The sequence below is a fragment of the Pan paniscus genome, chromosome 5 (genome assembly GCF_029289425.2).
Source record: "Pan paniscus chromosome 5, NHGRI_mPanPan1-v2.0_pri, whole genome shotgun sequence".
Classification (NCBI taxonomy): domain Eukaryota; kingdom Metazoa; phylum Chordata; class Mammalia; order Primates; family Hominidae; genus Pan; species Pan paniscus.
In genome coordinates, this window is record NC_073254.2 from 99,744,445 (window position 1) to 99,765,678 (window position 21,234).

The 21,234-nt window shown below is 39.5% G+C and overlaps 1 protein-coding gene across 3 annotated transcripts in view; it reads left to right on the forward strand.

Moving 5' to 3' along the window:
• The window catches only part of SH3BGRL2 (SH3 domain binding glutamate rich protein like 2), a 166,014-nt gene that overhangs the window by 121,422 nt on the left and 23,358 nt on the right, over positions 1-21,234 (forward strand). For 2 of the 3 annotated variants that reach the window (XM_057302547.2, XM_034962420.4), the window contains one exon: positions 14,534-14,719. In XM_057302547.2, the coding sequence (XP_057158530.1) occupies positions 14,534-14,719 (186 nt within the window). Of the gene's footprint in view, positions 1-14,533; positions 14,720-21,234 lie in introns of those variants that run through there. The other variant, XM_057302551.2, reaches the window with a different exon arrangement.

Genomic DNA, 21,234 nt, shown 5'->3' on the forward strand with positions numbered 1-21,234 from the left:
AGAAGCTCTTTAGTTTAATTAGATCCCATTTGTCAATTTTGGCTGTTGTTGCCATTGCTTTTGGTGTTTTAGTCCTGAGGTCCTTGCCCATACCTATGTCCTGAATGGTATTGCCTAGGTTTTCATTTGGGTTTTTATGGTTTTAGGTCTAACATTTAAATCCTTAATCCATCTTGAATTAATTTTTGTATAAGGTGTAAGGAAGGGATACAGTTTCAGCTTTCTACATATGGCTAGTCAGTTTTCCCAGCACCATTTATTAAATAGGGACTCCTTTCCCCATTTCTTGTTTTTGTCAGGTTTGTCGAAGATCAGCTGGTTGTAGATGTGTGGTGTTATTTCTGAGGCCTCTGTTCTGTTCCATTGGTCTATATCTCTGTTTTGGTACCAGTACCATGCTGTTTTGGTTACTGTAGCCTTGTAGTATAATTTGAAGTCAGGTAGTGTGATGCCTCCAGTTTTGTTCTTTTTGCTTAGGATTGTCTTGGCTATGCAGGTTCTTTTTTGGTTCCGTATGAACTTTAAAGTGGTTTTTTTCCAATTCTGTGAAGAAAGTCATTGGTAGCTTGATGGGGATGGCTTTTAATCCATAAATTACCTTGGGCAGTATGGCCATTTTCACGATACTGATTCTTCCTATCCATGAGCATGGAATGTTTTTTCATTTGTTTCTGTCCTCTCTTATTTCCTTGAGCAGTGGTTTGTAGTTCTCCTTGAAGAGGTCCTTCACATCCCTTGTAAGTTGGATTCCTAGGTATTTTATTCTCTTTGTAGGAATTGTAAATGGGAGTTCACTCGTGATTTGTCTCTCTGTTTGTCTGTTATTGGTGTATAAGAATGCTTGTGATTTTTGCATATTGATTTTGTATCCTGAGACTTTGCTGAAGTTGCTTATCAGCTTGAGATTTTGGGCTGAGACGATGGGGTTTTCTAAATATACAATCATGCCATCTGCAAACAGGGATAATTTGACTTCCTCTTTTCCTAATTGAATACCCTTTATTTCTTTCTCTTGCCTGATTGCCCTGGCCAGAACTTCCAACACTGTGTTGAATAGGAGTGGTGAAAGAGGGCATCCTTGTTTTGTGCCGGTTTTCAAAGGGAATGCTTCTAGTTTTTGCCCATTCAGTATGATATTGGCTATGGGTTTGTCATAAATAGCTCTTATTACTTTGAGATACATTCCATCAATACCTAGTTTGTTGAGAGTTTTAAGTATGAAGGGCTGTTGAATTTTGTCAAACCCCTTTTTGCATCTATTGAGATAATCATGTGGTTTTTGTTGTTGGTTCTGTTCATGTGATGGATTACGTTTATTGATTTCCATATGTTGAACCAGCCTTGCATCCCAGGGATGAAGGTGACCTGATCGTGGTGGATAAGCTTTTTGATGTGCTGCTGAATTCACTTTCCCAGTATTTTATTGAGGATTTTTGCATCTATGTTCATCAGGGATATTGGTCTAAAATTCTCTTTTTTGGTTGTGTCTCTGCTAGGCTTTGGTAACTGGATGATGCTGGCCTCATAAAATGAGTTAGGGAGGATTCCGTCTTTTTGTATTGATTGGAATAGTTTCAGAAGGAATGGTACCAGCTCCTCTTTGTACCTCTGGTAGAATTCGGCTGTGAATCGGTCTGGTCCTGGACTTTTTTTTGGTTGATAGGCTATTCATTATTGCCTCAATTTCAGAACTTGTTATTGGTCTATTCAGAGATTCAACTTCTTCCTGGTTTAGTCTTGGGAGGGTGTATGTGTCCAGGAATTTATCCATTTCTTCTAAATTTTCTAGTTTATTTGTGTAGAGGTGTTTATAGTATTCTCTGACGGTAGTTTGTATTTCTGTGGGATCAGTGGTAATATCCCCTTTATCTTTTATTGCATCTATTTGATTCTTCTCTCTTTTCTTGTTTATTGCTAGCGGTCTATCAATTTTGTTGATCATTTCAAAAAACCAGCTCCTGGATTCATTGATTTTTTGAAGGCTTTTTTGTGTCTCTATCTCCTTCAGTTCTTCTCTAATCTTAGTTATTTCTTGCCTTCTGCTAGCTTTTGAATTTGTTACTTGTTGCTTCTCTAATTACTTTAACTGTGATGTTAGGGTGTTGATTTTAGATCTTTCCTGCTTTCTCCTGTGGACATTTAGTACTATAAATTTCCATCTAGACACTGCTTTAAATGTGTCCCATAGATTCTGGTATGTTGTGTCTTTGTTCTCATTGGTTTCAAAGAACATCTTTATTTCTGCCTTCATTTCGTTATTTACCCAGTAGTCATTCAGTAGCAGGTTGTTCAGTTTCCATGTAGTTGTGCGGTTTTGAATGAGTTTCTTAATCCTGAGTTCTAATTTTATTGCACTGTGGTCTGAGAGACTGTTTGTTGTGATTTCTGTTCTTTTATATTGGCTGAGGAGTGCTTTACTTCTAATTATGTGGTCAGTTTTAGAATAAGTGCGATATGGTGCTGAGAAGAATGTATATTCTGTTGATTTGGGGTGGAGAGTTCTATAGATGTCTATTAGGTCTGCTTGGTGCAGAGCTGAGTTCAAGTCCTGGATATCCTTGTTAACCTTCTTTCTCATTCATCTGTCTAATTCTGACAATGGAGTGTTAAAGTCTCCCATTATTATTGTATGGGAGTCTAAGTCTCTTTGTAGGTCTCTAAGGACTTGCTTTATGAATCTGGGTGCTCCTGTATTGGGTGCATATATATTTAGGATAGTTAGCTCTTCTTGTTGAATTGATCTCTTTACCATTATATAATGGCCTTCTTTGTCTCTTTTGATCTTTGTTGGTTTAAAGTCTGTTTTATCAGAGACTAGGATTGCAGCCCCCGCTTTTTTATTTTTTATTTTTTTTTGCTTTCCATTTGCTTGGTAGATCTTCCTCCATCCCTTTATTTTGAGCCTATATGTGTCTCTGCACATGAGATGGGTCTCCTGAATACAGTACACTGATGGATCTTGACTCTTTATCGAGTTTGCCCATCTGTGTCTTTTAATTGGTGCATTTAGCCCATTTACATTTAAGGTTAATATTGTTTTGTGTGAATTTGTTCCTGTCATTATGATGTTAGCTGGTTATTTTGCCCATTAATTGTTGCAGTTTCTTCATAGCATCGATGGTCTTTACAATTTGGCATGTTTTTATAGTGGCTGGTACCAGTTGTTCCTTTCCATGTTTAGTGCTTCCTTTAGGAGCTCTTGTAAGGCGGACCTGGTGGTGACAAAATCTCTCAGCATTTGCTTGTCTGTAAAGGATTTTATTTCTCCTTCACTTATGAAGCTTAGTTTGGCTGGATATGAAATTCTGGGTTGAAAATTATTTTGTTTAAGAATGTTGACTATTGGCCCCCACTCTCATCCGACTTGTAAGGTTTCTGCCGAGAGATCCGCACTGTTAGTCTGATGGGCTTCCCTTTGCGGGTAACCCGACCTTTCTCTCTGGTGGCCCTTAACATTTTTTTACTTTATTTCAACCTTGGTGAATCTGACAATTATGTGTCTTGGAGTTGCTCTTCTCGGGAGTATCTTTGTTGTGTTCTCTGTGTTTCCTGAATTTGAATGTTGGCTTGCCTTGCTAGGTTGGGGAAGTTCTCCTGGATAATATCCTGAAGGGTGTTTTCCACCTTGGTTCCATTCTCCCCATCACTTTCAGGTACACCAATCAAATGTAGATTTGGTCTTTTCACATAGTCCCATATTTCTTGGAGGCTTTGTTCATTTCTTTCTGCTCTTTTTTGTCTAAACTTGTCTTCTTACTTTATTTTGTTAATTTTATCTTCAATCACTGATATCCTTTCCTCCACTTGATCAAATCGGCTGTTGAAGCTTATGCATGTGTTACGAAGTTCTCGTGCCATGGTTTTCAGCTCCAGCAGGTCATTTAAGGTCTTCTCTACACTGTTTATTCTAGTTAGCCATTTGTCTAACCTTTTTTCAAGGTTTTTAGCTTCCTTGCGAAGAGTTAGAACATGCTCCTTCAGCTCAGAGAAGTTTGTTATTACCGACATTCTGAAGCCTACTTCTGTCTACTCGTCAAAGTCATTCTTTGTCCAGCTTTGTTCCATTGCTGGCGAGGGACTGCCATCCTTTGGAGAAGAGGTGCTCTGGTTTTTAGAATTTTCAGCTTTTCTACTCTGGTTTCTCCCCATCTTTGTGGTTTTATCTACCTTTGGTCTTTGATGTTGGTGACCTACAAATGGTGTTTTTGTGTGGACGTCCTTTTTGTTGATGTTGATGTTACTCCTTTCTGTTTGTTGGTTTTCCTTCCGACAGTCAGTTTCCTCAGCTGCAGGTCTGTTGGAGTTTGCTGGAGGGCCACTCCAGACCTGTTTGCCTGGGTATCACCAGCAGAGGCTGCAGAACAGCAAATATTGCAGAACAGCAAATATTACTCCCTGATCCTTCCTCTGGAAGCGTCGTCCCGGAGTGGCACCCGCCTGTATGAGGTGTCAGTCGGCCCCTACTGGGAGGTGTCTCCCAGTTAGGCTACACAGGGATCAGGGACCCACTTGAGGAGGCAGTCTGTCCGTTCTCAGAGCTCAAACATTGTGCTTAGAGAACCACTGCTCTCTTCAGAGCTGTCAGACAGGGACGTTTAAGTCTGCAGAAGTTTCTGCTGCCTTTTGTTCAGCTATGCCCTGCTCACAGAGGTGGAGTCTATAGAGGCTGTAGGCCCTGCTGAGCTGTGGTGGGCTCCACCCAGTTTGAGCTTCCTGGTCGCTTTGTTTACCTACTCAAGCCTCCGCAATGGCAGCCGCCCCTCCCCCAGCCAGGCTGCTGCCTCTCAGGTTGATGTCAGACTGCTGTGCTAGCAGTGAGCAAGACTACCTGGGCGTGGGGCCCGCCAGGCCAGGCATGGGAGAGAATCTCCTAGTCTGTCAGTTGCTAAGACCTAGGAAGAGCACAGTATTTGGGTGGGAGTGTCCCGTTTTTCCAGGTACAGTCTGTCATGTCTTCCCTTGGATAGGAAAGGGAAATCCCCCGACCCCTGTCCTTCCCAGGTGAGGTGACGTCCCACCCTGCTTCAGCTCACCCTCCGTGGGCTGCACCCACTGTCCAACCAGTCCGAATGAGATGAACCAGGTACCTCAGTTGGAAATGCAGAAATCACCTGTCTTCTGCATCGATCACGCTGGGATCTGCAGACTGGAGCTGTTCCTATTCACCCACCTTGGAACAGACTTGTGATTGGATTTAATGTTTAGCTCTTTTTGCATGCCAGGCACTGCACTAAGAACTTTATGAACATTATGACATTTAAATTTCACTGCAGTTCTGTATGCTGAATTATTATCTGTGTTTTACAGATGAGGAAACCAAGGCTTTCGTAGAATAAGTATCTTGGCCAAGGTGACACAGACCCAACCCTTTTTGACTGTTCAGGACTAGAACATTAATAAAGCCAACTGGCCGAATTGAGGTTCAGGCTGCTGCCTTTGGTGTCACTGTCACCATGTTCAGTCCAGCAAAGCCACATGTTCACAGACCAACCAGCATCCCACACAGACCTCAGTGTCCCACTTGCAGCAGCCAGAACTACTTCCCATTCATCAGTCATATAAAGGTTTTTGTTAACAGTTTGATAGTTGAAATCATGTTATGTTCCATGATGTCAATTAGCTATTCCAGGAAACCAATGGAAAGACAGAAAGATGTTACATTAAAACAATTCACTGAAATATTTCATTTGAGAGACTTTAGGAGACAAGATTTAGAAAAATCTGTGTAAAGTCCCTGTGTTTTAGTACTGCTAGGTAGCCTACTACTAATAACCATTTGTTATCATTGAAAAAGTTGCCCAGGCATGGTGGCTCACGTCTGTAATCCCAGCACTTTGGGAGGCTGAGGAGGGCAGATCATGAGGTCAGGAGTTTGAGACCAGCCTGACCAACATGGTGAAACCTTGTCTCTACTAAAAATACGAAAATTAGCAAGGCGTCGTGGCGGGCGCCTGTAGTCCCAGCTACTCAGGAGGTTGAGACAGGAAAATCGCTTGAACCCAGGAGGAGGAGTTTGCAGTGAGCTGAGATCGAGCCACTGCACTCCAGCCTGGGCAACAGAGCAAGACTCCGTCTCTAAAGAAATAAAAAAATAAAAATTCAGCAAATTTGAAACACTTACCATCTTTAGAACACACCTAAATCTCCAATGTTAGAATAATGTTTAAATACATTAGCATAAGTACTCAATATAATTCATACATGCAATAAGATAGCTATGGAGATTTTAGAAACAAAAAATATTCATAATACAACAGAAACATCCTTCCCCAAAACATTTGTTATTATGGCAACTATATAAAGTCTACTTCTAAATATGGGCTCCCTGGAAGGTTCCATGAAAAATAAAAGCCTCAGCGTGATGAGATTATGGGTTTTTTAAAATTAAAAACTTTCAAATCGGAAAGATGATTTACCATATTATAAACATGTAAAAAAGATACCAATGCAAATTGATCAAGAAAACAGGACCAAAAATATTGACTGGTTAAAAAGAAAACCAAAGTTAAAAGTATGAATTCAAGCTTAATAATATTTATTTGTTTAATACAAATATTTGCCTATGTAGTAAGTGCCAGGGACTGTGCTAGTGATACATAGATGGAAAACCACAGCATTTTCTATCATTAAAATTATATTGTTTCAATTTATAACATGTACTAACAGTTTTTCAAAAATTGACCTTTATTTTATAATCTGTCTTTCTGACAGTGATTCTGTAAAACTCAAGCTTCAGTCTTTTGTAAGTCAGCCTCTTTATCCTTGGCTTGGTAATCTGGTATTTGCTTTCTAGTAAGATAAACTGAAATAGAAACTGGAGACACTGTACTTTATGTATAATCTCTCATTTAGTTAAGCAGCATTAGAACATTGCCAGTTAGCAAATGGCTTCTTGGGGGTTACTCTACACCCCTGCCCTACTCCCCAACAATGAGGCGTACTGCTGAGGGTTTCAGTTAAGAATGTGTTCATTTACAAGTAACAGAGAACCTGTCTAACATGAGCTTAAACAGAGGTGTTTCAGTCTTTCCTGGTAAGTCTGGAGGCTGAACTTGTTGAGGGCCTGCCTTGCTGGGATTCTCTTGGCCTTTTCTGATGCCTGTCACCTCAACGTGGAAAGGCTGCCCTGCACCACTAGCCCTCACATCTGGATGCCAAGCTGGAAGAATGAGGAAGGGCAGGGACAAGGGGCCTTAGCATTGTAATCTGTCGGCTTCAGCAGAAAAGCCAAGCTCTGTCCAGAAGCTCCACCTAGCACACTTAGCTTTAGTTTTTTAGACTTCACAGGGCAGATCATGAATGGCTTTGGTGTAACTAGGCTAATGTCTGCCACAGTACTTTCTGCCATTTGCATCCTCTTTTTTGACAGCATAATCCCTAATAAGGCCAAGGATGGTGTTTTATTTAAAGAATTTGCCATGAAATTAGGTATATTTGAGGTACCCTACTCAATCACTGGAAAGTTCCTGAGGTCTTTGACAAGGCAAAGAGCCTCAGTCCTTTCCTCCCTTGTTAGTTGAAAGGAAGAATCATCTTAGGGCCTTCTACCTTCCTTAATCCAGTCCAGGCCCTCCTTTGTAAGTTTCGTCAAGCTGTTTTAAAAAAACTTTTCCCTTCTATTTTCTCTCACTGTCTTTGACTTTTTTCCATTTGAGATACATGAGAGGTCCTAATCAGCCTTACATCTACCCCAAGTCAGAATAAAGAAAGTGGTTTGAAGTGTGAAAGCAGGTGAAATAAAGAACTGTTGTGTTGAATATCTAAAGCCTTTGAAAGCACTCAGAAGTTACTATATTTTTGACAGAGGCCACGTCTAGGGCAAAGATAGAAAAGCTAGTATGTTTGAGTGAATGAAACAATTGAGCAGGTGCCCATTACTGCTTAGGCCTTTTCTTGTTTAATTTTCCAGTGAACCTGTGGAAAAAAGATAATTGGGTTCTCTTAAAAGAAAAGCTTTATGCAGATTATATTTAACAGAGTTTTACTGAACCAAGAATATTTTGTGAATTGGGCAGCCCCCTGAACCAGCATAGGTTCAGAAGGACTCTGACACTGCTTCATAGTCACAAAGAATTTATGTACAGAAAAAGGAAGTTAGGTATGAAAACGGGAATAATCTAATGGAAGTTAGATTGGTTACAGCTTGGCGCTTGCCTTGTTTGGACACAGTTCGAATAGTTGGCTGCCTTAATTGGCTGAAATGCTGTGATTGGTCCAAGAGTAGGTTACAATCTTTTTACGTATCTAGTTAGGTTACAGTTCACTATGGATGGAGAAACCTTTAGACTGAACTCAAAATATGTAAGGAGGTAGCTTTAGGCTAAGTTTTTTTTTTTTTTTTTTTTTTTTTTTTTTTTTAAATTGAGACAGAGTCTCACTCTGTCGCCCAGGCTGGAGTGCAGTGGTGTGATCTCAGCTCACTGCAACCTCTGCCTCCTGGGTTCAAGGGATTCTCCCACCTCAGCCTCCTGAGTAGCTGGGATTACAGGTACATGCCACAGCCAGCTAATTTTTGTATTTTTAGTAGAGATGAGGTTTCACTATGTTGGCCAGGCTGGTCTCGAACTCCTGACCTCAGGTGATCTGTCCACCTCAGCCTCCCAAAGTGCTGGGATTACAGGCGTGAGCCACCGCTCCTGGCCTTAGGCTAAACTTAATTTAGCAGTTTATTTCACAGGTTTGGAAATGGAAGCTAAGAGAGAAGCCAAGTAATATCTCCAAGGCTACCCATCTGTCAGGGTCAAAATTAAAACCAGGACAATCTGACTCTAAAATATATACTTCCCCCGGCCCCACCTCCCCCCAGTTTTCCTCATTGTCCTCTGTGGCTCATTTGTCTTCAGCTAAACTTGCTTTCCCATTATTGTTCATATTCAATCTCAATGTTAAAAAAAACTCTTATTCAAATTGATTATGTCTCTTTATTTCCTAGTGAGTCCCAAGGTTCCAGCATCAGCTAGTGAGTCCCATGGTGCAGCATCAGCTATGTATACCCTGGAATTCAAACATGACTAGACGTGTCCGGAAGCCTATGGAAGGAATCTGGCAGGGGCTGCTTAATTATATAAGTTAACTGGCATCCTCCTGGGAAAGAAGTAATCCTACAAGAAGAGAGTAGAGGCGTGCAAGTTTACTTAGCAGTCAGTGCCACAGAGTAGGGGGTTAAGGCTGAGTCACGTGCAAGGTAATTATTTAGCCTGTCTTCCGATCAAATCCCTAGGGACTCTAGGAGCCAGGAGGTTGCTACTGAAGGTTCCAAGTGTCTTCACTAAGATTTCCACGGGTCATTGAGTGTTCATGCGGAGTCAGGAGACCCCGCAGCTTACTCCCCAGGGCCCTGTGGGGGTGAGTCACGAGGGCTTGGGTGCAGGCATTGGGGTCCTCAGGAGATTCACAGATCTGGAGTCAAAGGGTAAAGGCTTATCCATTCAGTGGCCAAGAAGGCTGCTTCAAAGCACAGCTGAGGGAGGAGTTTGCTTCAGAGCTCCTGAAGTTAGTGGGGGAAAGTGGTTGAGGGTAATAGAGTACTAAGGTCGTAATGGGAAGCAGATTCAGGGAAATAACCTGAATCTCAATTGCCATATTTATAAATGTATCAACAATTTAATAAAACCATTTGAGCAAAACAAAACACTTTGTTTTGTTATGCACTTGCAACTATTAAAATTAACTGACAATAGAATTTATTTAAACATGCAACCACATACTACTTTCTTTTTCAATCACTGTTAGAGTTAGAAGCAGTCTTTTTTCACATCAGGGTCTAGAGACTCTTCTGAATTATTTCGGCTATGTACAGTTAGATGTAGCATCCTAAGCACAATGCTTTTCAAAACTGTGCTGCTTTGGGATTGAGAAATACTGTCATTTGATCCACTTTCCTGTTGGGCTAAATGTAAGTTACATTTGTTCCTAAATTAAATTACTCACTTAGTTTGAATAGTTTCTCTTGAACATCACCTGGAAATCTTTGATGTTTAGGACTGGAATAATTCTTGAATCATCCATTCAGTTAATATTTATTGAGGGCCTCCTGCACGCTGGTCCTTCTGCTTCCAGAATTGACATCGTAGAGAGAGAGGTGAGAACAAAAACAAAGAGACATATAAATAAATAAAATTTTAATAAATTTAGGCAATAAAACTTCAGCAAGGTGGTTAGAGAGGGCTCTTTGAAGAGGTGATACTTAAAGGTGAGCCCTCAAGGATAAAAGAATCAGCCCTGTTGTTGGTTGGGAGGAAAGTTCACCATCTCACAGGCCCTTCTACCTGTGAATGTCTTGTCTAGTCATTAACAAATGTTTAATAAAACTGACAAAATCTCCTGGCCTTGGGGAATTTATATTCTTTTTTCTTTTTTTTTTTTTTTGAGACAAAGTTTCGCCCTTGTTGCCTAGGCCAGAGTGCAATGGCATGATCTCTGCTTACTGCAACCAGGTTCAAGTGATTCTCCTGCCTCAGCCTCCCCAGTAGCTAGGATTACAGGCATGCACCACCACCCCTGGCTAATTTTTGTATTTTTAATAGAGCTAGGGTTTCACCATGTTGATCAGGCTGGTCTCAAACTCCTGACCTCAGGTGATCCCCCCACCTCAGATTCCCAAAGTGCTGGGATTACAGGAGTGACCCACTGCACCCAGCCAGGGGATTTATATTCTAGTGGGGGAGATGGACAAACAAATACATAGTATCTACAGTCTGTCAGACGCCAAGTGCTGTGGTGAAAAATACAGAAGTGGAGGGCAAGTAGAGAGTTCTGGGGTAGCTGGTAAAAGTGTAAAATCAGGTGGTCAAAGGAGGGCTCACTGAGAAAGGGAACTTTGATCCAGAAGTGAAGATCTGTGATCTAGCTCAAAGGTTGGCAAGCCTTTTCTATAAAGGGCATCTAGTCAATATTTTTGGCATTGGGGGATCACACGGTCTCTGTTGTAACTTCTGAACTCTGCCATTGCAGGGAGAAAGCAGACATAGACAATATGTGAGTGAATGCTGTGTTCCCATATGTGAGTGTTGCTGTGTTCCCATACAGCTTTGTTTATGGACACTGGTGTTTATATTTCATATAACTTTTACATGTCATGGAATATCATTATTCTTTTGTTTTTTTCCCCCAACTGTTTAAAAATATAAAGACCATTTTTGGCTGCAGGCCATGCAAAAATGGTCAGTGGGCTGGATTTGGGCCTTGGGTCATATTTTGCCTACTCCCAATCTAATGCAAGGGATTCTGTGTTCCCTTTAATTGCTTTGTATGGTGTGTAGTAGTGTTTGAATGTTAGGGTGAAATGCACTCTTCATCCTTTTAGATAACCTGCCTGTTTTAGCTCCAGCGTATTGGTTGTTGCTCTATGGAGTAGATTAAGAAAATTCCTCTGTTTATCCAGTGACAAATATTCACTCACATATATTAAGTTTATGTCTTACAGCTCTTATTGCCAGGCTCTACTGTGCAGTAATAGCTGTTATTTTCAATCCTTCATCATAATACAGTATTTCTGAAGTCATTTTAAATAGCAATTAAGAATTGCATTTGGGTGCAAGCTATAGAAAACTGGATGAAGAGTGGCTTAACTTATTAAGGGTTTATTTGTCTAATACAGAAAGGTGTAGAATAGGTTGTGCATGAAGAGACTGGGGTGGCAGCTACAAAATGTCATTAAGGACCCAGGCTACTGTCTTTCTGCTTGAGCATATAGTATTTTCACATATTTATGGTGTTTGTTTTCACATTTGTGAAATGGTTTCTGCACCTCCAGGCACCATATCTGCGTTTCTGCAAGTAAGCAGACTAGAGAAGGGCAAAAGCCTGCTTTGTGTTTTCATTCATTTAAGTGAAGCCTTCCCAAGGACTGTCTGCCTCACATCTCATTGGTCAGAACTGTGTCATGTGATTACCTCTAACAATAGAGGTGTTTGTGTAAACATGATGTTGTAGCTGAGCACATTGCTCTTCTAAGTAAAACCAGCCTTCTGTATTTAGAAAGAGAGGGAGATTGGTTACTGGGTAAATAACTACCATTGTTTTGCTTCCAAGGGTGTTTAAGTAAAAAAAAACCAGGTGAGTTGAAGGTACCTTCCACCCATGGATCAAATGACATAGATGAAGTCAGGCACGGTGGCTCACGCCTATAATCCCAGCACTTTGTGAGGCCGAGGTGGGCAGATCACCTGAGGTCGGGAGTTCGAGCTCAGCCTGACCAACGTGGAGAAACCCCATCTCTACTGAAAATACAAAAATTAGCCAGGCGTGATGGCACATACTGGAGGCTGAGGCAGGAGAATCACTTGAACCCGGGAGGCGGAGGTTGAGGTGAGCCAAGATCACACCTTTGCATTCCAGCCTGTGCAACAAGAGTGAAACTCTGTCTCAAAACAAAACAAAACAAAAAAATGACATAGGTGAAAGCAGTGACTGTTGGCCCACAATTTACTTCTCTTCCATTTGCTTAGGAAATTCCTTTTGATATTGATTGTAAGATTCATTTCATTTCAGAAGAGTTGAAATGTGGGGAGAATAAAAAAATTCATTGTGTGAAGGAAATGATTGTGTATGTTATGGCTATTTGGACTCTGGAATTAAGCCCAGCACATGAAGTGCTCTTGATGGCTTCCTGTTACCGCATGGGAAGCCTCTCTGTTACCTGGGCCCCGCCCAGTAGGCTGATGTGTTCCTCTAAGTTCCTGCTTCCTGAACTGCCTGCCCCCGCCACCCTAGGGTGGGTGCTGTCAGTTCCAGGCCATGTTCACCTCTGCAGACCTTACAAACAGGCTGTGGTAGTGTGACACATCTTCCTTCCTGATGCTAGTATCACAAACATCCACTTGAAAACTTCCTTCTACGGATTAACTTTCTCCTACCTTGTTATTTGGGTGATTTGCTATTAGTACTAGCTAATTTTCTAAGGTTTTACCTGTTTTGTTTTTTCATGTCTTCTTTTTAATCATCTGCCCTTTCTTATAAGTGAATCATGGGGGCCAGTGACTCAACAAAATGCTTTGAGTTCTGCTTCATGTCACATTGGGAAAACATGATTTGTATAAAACAGGGCATCTCTGTGGTGTGTACTGCCACCCTCCAAGCTGTTCTGTGGAAGCTAGGGTGCCACCTCTCTCTCATTAAAATACGTTTCTTCTTTTTACTCTTTTGAATATTAACACATTTATTATAATCTTCAAAACATTTTAAAATAAAACTCTTGCTCCCACTTTGTTTCCTTACCCAATTCCTGCTCCTCTAGCCCTTGGATAACCACTTCTGTTCGTTTCTTACATGACCTTCAAGAATTTTTTAAAACAATATAAACACAAGCAAATATAAATGCGTTCTTATTTTTCTCCATTTTTTTTTAAAGTGAGCTTAGTCTACATATAGTTCTGCTGCTTTTCTTTTTAACCTACTAATATGTCTTGGAGAGCTTTTCATAACAATGTTAACAGTACATACAGAGCTTCTGTTTTTTTTCTTTTTAAGCTGCATAGTATTAAAGTGATCTCTTTAAAACACAAACCTGGACATGCCTCCTGGTCATCAGATTGAAAAAATATAGTATATATACGGGTTTGGCACTATCTGTCATTTCAGGTGTCTTCTGGGGGTCTTGGAATGTATCCCCCATGGATAGGGAGAGACTATTGTGTTTTCATTCCATCTCAATTAGTATGTACTCTTAAATTAAGAAGGTAGGCAACATTTTGAAAACTTTGCAGAGATGGATTTGCAGCTCCTCAAGAGCACATCTGACCCCTAGTGACTGAAGAAGGAAAAGTGAAAGATCAGAGGAATGAAAAGGGTTAAGAAACAGAGTTCAAAGTAAGATGATATTCTTTGTTTACTCTCACCTTAGAAGTGGAGAACATTTTTCTCCTGTGAACTGATGAAAGGATGCTTTCATGGTAGTGGCTACAGCTGTGGAATTTCTGAAGAAGGCTGCTGAGGGGAATAAAAATGTTGCTGCTGTCATGAATCAATGAAATGTCAACATCTCAGATAGTCTATACATGGTTTTCAGATGGTTTTGGGCAAAGGGAGCTTTTATGACCATAGATGTCAACTTCTTGCAAGGGTGAGGGGTGGGATTGGGGTGGGATGGGGAGTGGTTATGGCCCACTGAGAACTAAGTCACTCTGTCATCTCATAGTCCATTCTTTCCAAGCTACCTGAATTGTGCTCCAGAGTTCTGGGGAGTCTAGGTTGAAGAAACGACCGTGTTAGTGGCCGGGTGCAGTGGCTCATACCTGTAATCCCAGCACTTTGGGAGGCCGAGGTGGGTAGATCACTTGAGCCCAGGAGTTTGAGACCAGCCTGGGCAACATAGAGAGACCCCATCTCAAAATAGCAATAACAACATCAAAGAAACGACTGTGTTGAGACTGGCTCATTCTTCCACTGGATATCTAGTGAGTGGACAGTGCATGACACCTACATAAATCACCTCTTTTTTTGTATCAATGACATAAATCTAGTTCAGTTTGGAAGTATATACATACTGTTTCAGATAAGCATATCTACTTATTTGTTTGTCTTCTCTCTTTAGATAAAGAAGAAGCAACAAGATGTGGTTAGATTTCTGGAAGCCAACAAGATAGAGTTTGAGGAGGTGGATATCACAATGTCAGAAGAACAGAGGCAATGGATGTACAAAAACGTCCCCCCGGAAAAGAAACCCACTCAGGGCAACCCCCTGCCACCTCAGATATTTAATGGCGACCGATACTGTGGAGTAAGTGGCTAGACTGTTATCATGCTGTTTCTTTTTATTGTTCAGAACACATGCCACCTAGAGTGCAGGTGGGTTTTTCCAGTGAAGACTGTGACTTCTTCACCCAATGCCCATTCAGATCCGCATGTCTAACAGAGGGTGAAGTTGAGAAGGGATGTGAGTCCAAGGTCATGGACTGTGTATGTATGTGCGAGGGTTGTGTGGTATGTGAATGTAAGTGCACGTGTGTCTGTCAATCTGAGCTCTGTCTTTGCTTTGGAAACAGAAGTAGGAAGGGAAGCTCTGTGTGTGTGTGTATGTATGTATGTACATGTGTATTATGTTCTAAATTTTGAAGCATTAAAAATAATCATTTTAATTATTAAATTATTAATCAAATTATTTTTTGATTAATACATTTTAGGGGGCAGAGTAGTAGAGGGGGATAATTATCTTTTAATATCCCTTTATGGTATAAATAACTGCTAATAGCTAATCGTAAACCAGAGTTCCATTTCTTATGATAATGAGCCAGAGGGATCATTAAGAATATCAGTGCACCTCATATATGAACATATATCAGGTGCTTTCCTGCTGCATGTAGCATACGAGAAGATGAAAAAGTCACTTTCATCTATTTACCTACTTGCGTACTCCTTAGGTTAAGAAAAATAATTGAGAAACTTCTTTCTAATGAGTAAGTTAGGATTTGCCTTTTGCCATATCTCTAAGTATCTAAGTCAGTGTTTATTTTTGGACCTGTACTATAGTTATTTAAGGACGGTCTAAAGAAGAAGGAGCTACAGAGCTGAGGTGCTTGAGATTAAATAAATAGCTAGGCTGTAATTAGCGTGGAGGAAAGGAATAACAGCCTTTGGTGGCTTCAAAGAAAACAATCCTTTCCCCCACGTGCGTAATGGAGAATGAGAAGTTGCAATATAAAGCCATGTGTAGATTATACAGAGAATTCTTACCTGTAGCATCCTGAGGAGAATCCTGAACATGGCATTAGACTTAAGTTTGAGCACTAGTACTGCCTTATGTCGGCTGGGACACCTTTGGAAAGTTACTTATCTTTTTAAGCCCCAGTTTTCTTATCTTTAAGCAAGGGATAATGTCTGTCTTTGTGATCGTTTCAAATGCATTTCTTAAGCATATTATATAAAAATGAAAATTGTTATTTTATGGGGTTTTTAATATCATTATTTTATATTTTATTGAGAGAAGTGTGTGGTAACCAAGGGTGTATTTTATTCATGATTACCAAGGATATAAAATGTACTCTTGTGCCTGCAGACCTAAATGAAGTAATAGCTGAAAATGTTTGCAAAGTATATAGTTCAAAACAAAATAAAGCTATAAGTCAAATAGTGCTAGAAGGCTTAAAACAAAAATCTAGCAGTTTTCTGTCCCTCGGACTTCGAGGCTTTGAAAATGCTTTTATTCTAGTCTTATGGTTTAGTGGTAGTTTCTGGGTACAGAATTCTAGGTTGGAAAGGATTTTGATGATATTGATTCAGTGTCCTCTGGTTTTCGCTGCTACGATTGAGATGTCTAATGCCATTTTCCTTGATTGTTTATGTTTTTGTCAGTTTTCTCTACGAAAAATTTTAATCTCTTATATATACATTCACCACATCTTTTGGTGAATTACTATGGTATGAGCTATTTTTCATTCATTGTGCTGAGTGCTCAGTATGCCTTTTAAGAAATTCTGTGATTGCTGATTACATGTGTTCTTATATTATTTTTCCTGAAAATTTTCTCCCTACTTTTTTCCTTGTTCCCTTTCTCTTGAGTGCCTATTAATTTGGATATTGGATTTCTTACATTGATTTTCTAATACTTTAATCTTTTTTTCTAATGTCCACCTATTCGATTTTTGTTCTTTCTGAAAAAGAACACAATCCTTTCATTGAATTTTTGTCCTTTTCTCCCCATTTCTTGCTCTGTGATTCTTTTAAATAATGTTGTATTTCTACTAAATGAATACAAGATCTTAACTAAAGATATTAAATATGATTTATTTGAAGTTTTCTTCTGTTACTTGTGTTGTTCCTGTTTTCATTGATTTTTTTTTTCACTTTGTTTTGGTTATTTTTCTCAGGTGGGGTGGGCTTTCCTTATATGTATGTTCATCCTCGTCTTTTGTTCATGTAAGAGGTGAGACTAGGAAGCTCACTAGAAGCTGCGTGTGTGTCTTATATGAATGCAGCCTTGTTTCCCTGTGGGATGACTCAGTAGCCTGTTAGCATTCTCATTGCAGATATTGATAGTAGTATCTGTAGGTCTTTTCTCAGATGGTGGTTTAATTTTTCTGGAGAATGGCCTTTCAGTCTCCTGCTTTGGGAATCTCTGCCTGGCTATTGGAGTTCTGGACCTGTAGGGTGAGGGAAATGGAAGGTCTCACTCTCTAGCGTGCAGATTTTCACTTCCTATCCCTATTTTCAGTCTCTCTTCAGTGCCCATGTGTATACATTTTTTTGCATCCCTGAGACCATGTTTATTAATAATGTATTAATATCTTCTAGCTCCTTCGAGGAGAGTGAGGCACCCTGGGATCTAACTGCTGCTTATACAGACTTTCAAACAATTTTTCTGTTTTCTGCTTTTGCTCACTCACCATACCTTCACAATAGATGATGCCTCCAGTTCCTGACCTTTGATGGAGCCCTACACCTTGCTTCTTGCTGATAGTGCTCCTGCAGACATTGAGTTTTGACCATTCTCTTTTTTCTAAGATCTTTCACCATTTCTCTTCCCACTTACTGCTTATATTGTGGTTTAGGCCTTTAGATTGAATCTCCTAGCTTTATGTCTTTATGTATGTGTGTGTGTGTGTCTGTGTGTGTGTATATATATATATATATATTATCTTTTTTGAAAATCTTTGTTGTTTTGTTGACTTACTGAGAGAAAGGAGGTAGAGACGTCTTTGTTCTATCATGATAAAAGCAGAAGTGTTCAGTGCTGTTTGAATAGAGGAATATATTGAATGAATAGAAGAATATAATGTAAAATATAGTTAACTTTACTCCTTATTTTTATCTCTTTATGACTTCTAGCTGTCTATGTATCTTTGCCCTTTGAAGTCTGTGGAAATTTTTTCAAGTAGACTATCTGGGAGCTGGCTAGAGGTCTATATTACATATTGATTAAACTGTGCCAGGTAAATGGCATCTTCCGTGCTTGAATGGTGTTAGTCCTGTGGTGGTGGTCACGACAGCTATTGGCGTACGCACTGTAATCATAGTCTCTTCTGGCAAGAGTTTTGAGACAGTGTCGGCTCTTATCAAAGTTAGGTAAATTTGACTTTGACATAAGCATTAGAGGGCAACTAACCACAGGCCTTGTTCATCTCACCTGCTTCTGTGCACCTTGCTTTACCTAGTGATAGTTTCTGACTGGTGTCATCTGGTTGTTTAACCTGTAGAAACCTACCACATTGCGAGTGACACGATCCAGAAAGCTTGTATATTTTTATTCTCTTTCCTGGAATTAGAAAATTATTATTGTAACCTGGGTGAGCTAGGCATGTGAGGCATAGAGTAAACAGCTGCTAAGCTACTTGGTAACCAGTGTGGACAATTGCCTTCTCTCTCATTTAGCAGTTGTATATCTTGCCTTTTGGAAGGAGTTCCCCACTGAATGGAATCTCCCTGGCATGACCAATCAGTTTTTTCTACCCCAGAATTTGAACATTGAGGGGATGATGTAGAAATACGAGGTCAGTTGGAGGTTGTTTGTGGCAGTGAGTGTCCAGGGGTGATGGGGCCAACCATAGCTGTGGCTGGTGTCCTTATGCAGCTCATCTGGGGTGTGACATGAGTGTATTCTTGGCTACCCAGACAGGGAAATTCCTTCTGTTTTCTAAACTGGTCCTCTAGTTTTAATGTGGAGTCTTGCCAACTCCTATGATACCTCCATAATTCATAATTCCTCTCCCTCAAAGTTGCTAGTATCTTTCTCAGTTATTTGCATCAAGAACCCAAACTGGCACAACTTATTCTTGTTGATTCCCTGGAGTGGAATCAATCCTTACTGTGAGCAGGATTCTTCCTTCTCTGAGAATGTGGGTGATGAGATTCTAAAGGTAAAGGAGCCAACACTTTGGCTTTTATGATGAATTGTAGTGTCTGATTTGGATTTTAGAAAGCTCTGGGCCTCATGGCCAAGGTTTTAACCCTTTGTTCTCACTCTGTGGAACTGGCATTTGTGCAATGCATCAGAAATGAAAACTCATCCACTTATACTAAATGAAAATACCTACTCCCCTTTCATTTCTTTTCTCTCTCTCTCTATTCAGCAAACAGATGATTTGGATTTCTTTATATAATTTTTCTTATTTTTATTTTAAATTTTCTTTATTGTGATAAAAACATATAACACTTACTATCTTAAGCACTTTTAAGTGTACAGTTCAGTAGTATTAAATGTATTTACATTGTTGTGAAACAGATCCCTAGAACTTTTTCATCTTGCAGATCTGAAACTATATCCCTTAAACAACTCCCCTTTGCCCCCTTCCTCAGCTCCTGGTAACCACTATTCTACTTTCTCTATATAAAATATCTACTTCAGATACTTCAACTAAGTGGAATCACACACTACTTGTTTTTTTGCAACTGGCTTCTTTCACTTAGCATATCTTCAAGGTTCATCCATGTTCTAGCATGTGACAAGATTTCCTTCCCTATTAAGACTGCATAATATTCCATTGTATGTATGTGCCACATTTTGTTTATTTATTCATCCATTGATGGACATTTGGATTAAATTCACCTCTTGGCTATTGTGAATAGTGCTGCTATGAACATGGGTGTGCAAATATCTCTTTGAAATCCTGTTTTCAGTTCTTTTAATTTTTAGAATTATTTTATATTTCTTTTATTTTAGATACAGGGAGTACATGTGCAGGTGTATTACATGGGTATATTGCACTGGGATAGTGAGCATAGTACCCAATAGGTAGTTTTTTGACGCATATCCCCTTCTGTCACCACTCTAGTGGTTCGCAGTGTCAATTGTTTGCATTTTATGTCTATGGGTCCTCAATGTTCAGCTCCCATTTATATGTGAGAACATGCAGCATTTGGTTTTCTGTTCCTGTGTTAATTTGCTTAGGATTACAGCTGCCAGTTCCATCCATGTTGCTGCAGAAGATATGAGTTTATTCTTTTTTTAAGGCTGCATAGTATTCCATGGTGTATATGTATCACATTTTCTTTATCCAGTCCATCATTGATGTGCACCTAGGTTGATTCCATGTCTTTGCTATTGTGCATAGTGCAGTAATGAGCATATGAGTGCATGTATCTCTTTGGTATAATGATCCATTTTCTTTTGGGTATATACACAGTAATGGGATTGCTGGGTTGAAAGATACCTTTGTTTTAAGTTCTTTGAGAAATCTTCAAACTGCTTTCCACAGTGGCTGAACTAATTTACCAACAGTGTATAGGCCTTTCCTTTTCTCTGTAGCCCTGCCAGCTTCTGTTGTTTTTTGACCTTTTAATAATGGCCATTCTGACTGATGTGAGATGAATCTCATTGTGGTTTTGATTTGCATTTCTCTGATGATTAGTAATGATGAACATTTTTTTTTCATTTTTTTTTGGCTGCTTTTATGTCTTCTTTTGAGAAGTGTCTGTTCATGTCCTTTTAATGGGATCATTTGTTTTTTGCTTGTTGATTTAAGTTCCTTATAAATTCTGGATATTAGACCTTTGTCAGACACATAGTTTGTGAATATTTTCTCCCATTTGTAGGTTGTCTGTTTACCCTATTGATAGTTTCTTTTAAATATATACCTAGAAGTGAGATTGCTAAATTGTATGGTAGTTCTATTTTTAATTTTGGGGGGAACAGCCAAACTATTTTCTATAGCAATTGTACCATTTTGCCTACCAACATTACCTACCAACATTGCAGAGAGGTTCTAACTTCTACACATCCTCACCAACTTTTTTTGTTATTTTTTCAATGGTATCTACTCTAATGAGTGTGAGTTGATAACTCATTGTGGTTTTGATTTGTATATCTGATGATTAGTGATGTTGAGCATCTTTTGAATATGTTTGTTAGCCATTTGTATATTATCTTGTAAGACGTATCTATTCAGGTTCTTTGCCCATTTTAAAATTAGGTTATTTGATTTTTTGTTTTTGAGCTGTAGGTGTTCTTTACATATTTGGGTAGTAATCCCTTATCAGCTATCTGATTGGCAAATATTTTCCTCCACTCCATAGGTTGCCTTTTCACTCTGTTGATTGTGTCCTTTGATGAACAAAAGATTTTAACCTTAATGTAGTCCTATTTGTCTATTTTTGCTCTTGTTACTTGTACTTTTGGTATCATATCCAGAAAATCAGTTTGCCAAATCCAGTGTCATGGAGCTTTTCCCCTGTGTTTTCTTCTAGGAGTTTTATAGTTTTGGTCCTTGGGTTTGTGTCTTTAATCCGTTTCAAGTTAGCTTTTGTACCTAGTATAACATTAGGATCTAACTTCATTCTTTTGCATGTAGATACCCAGTTTTC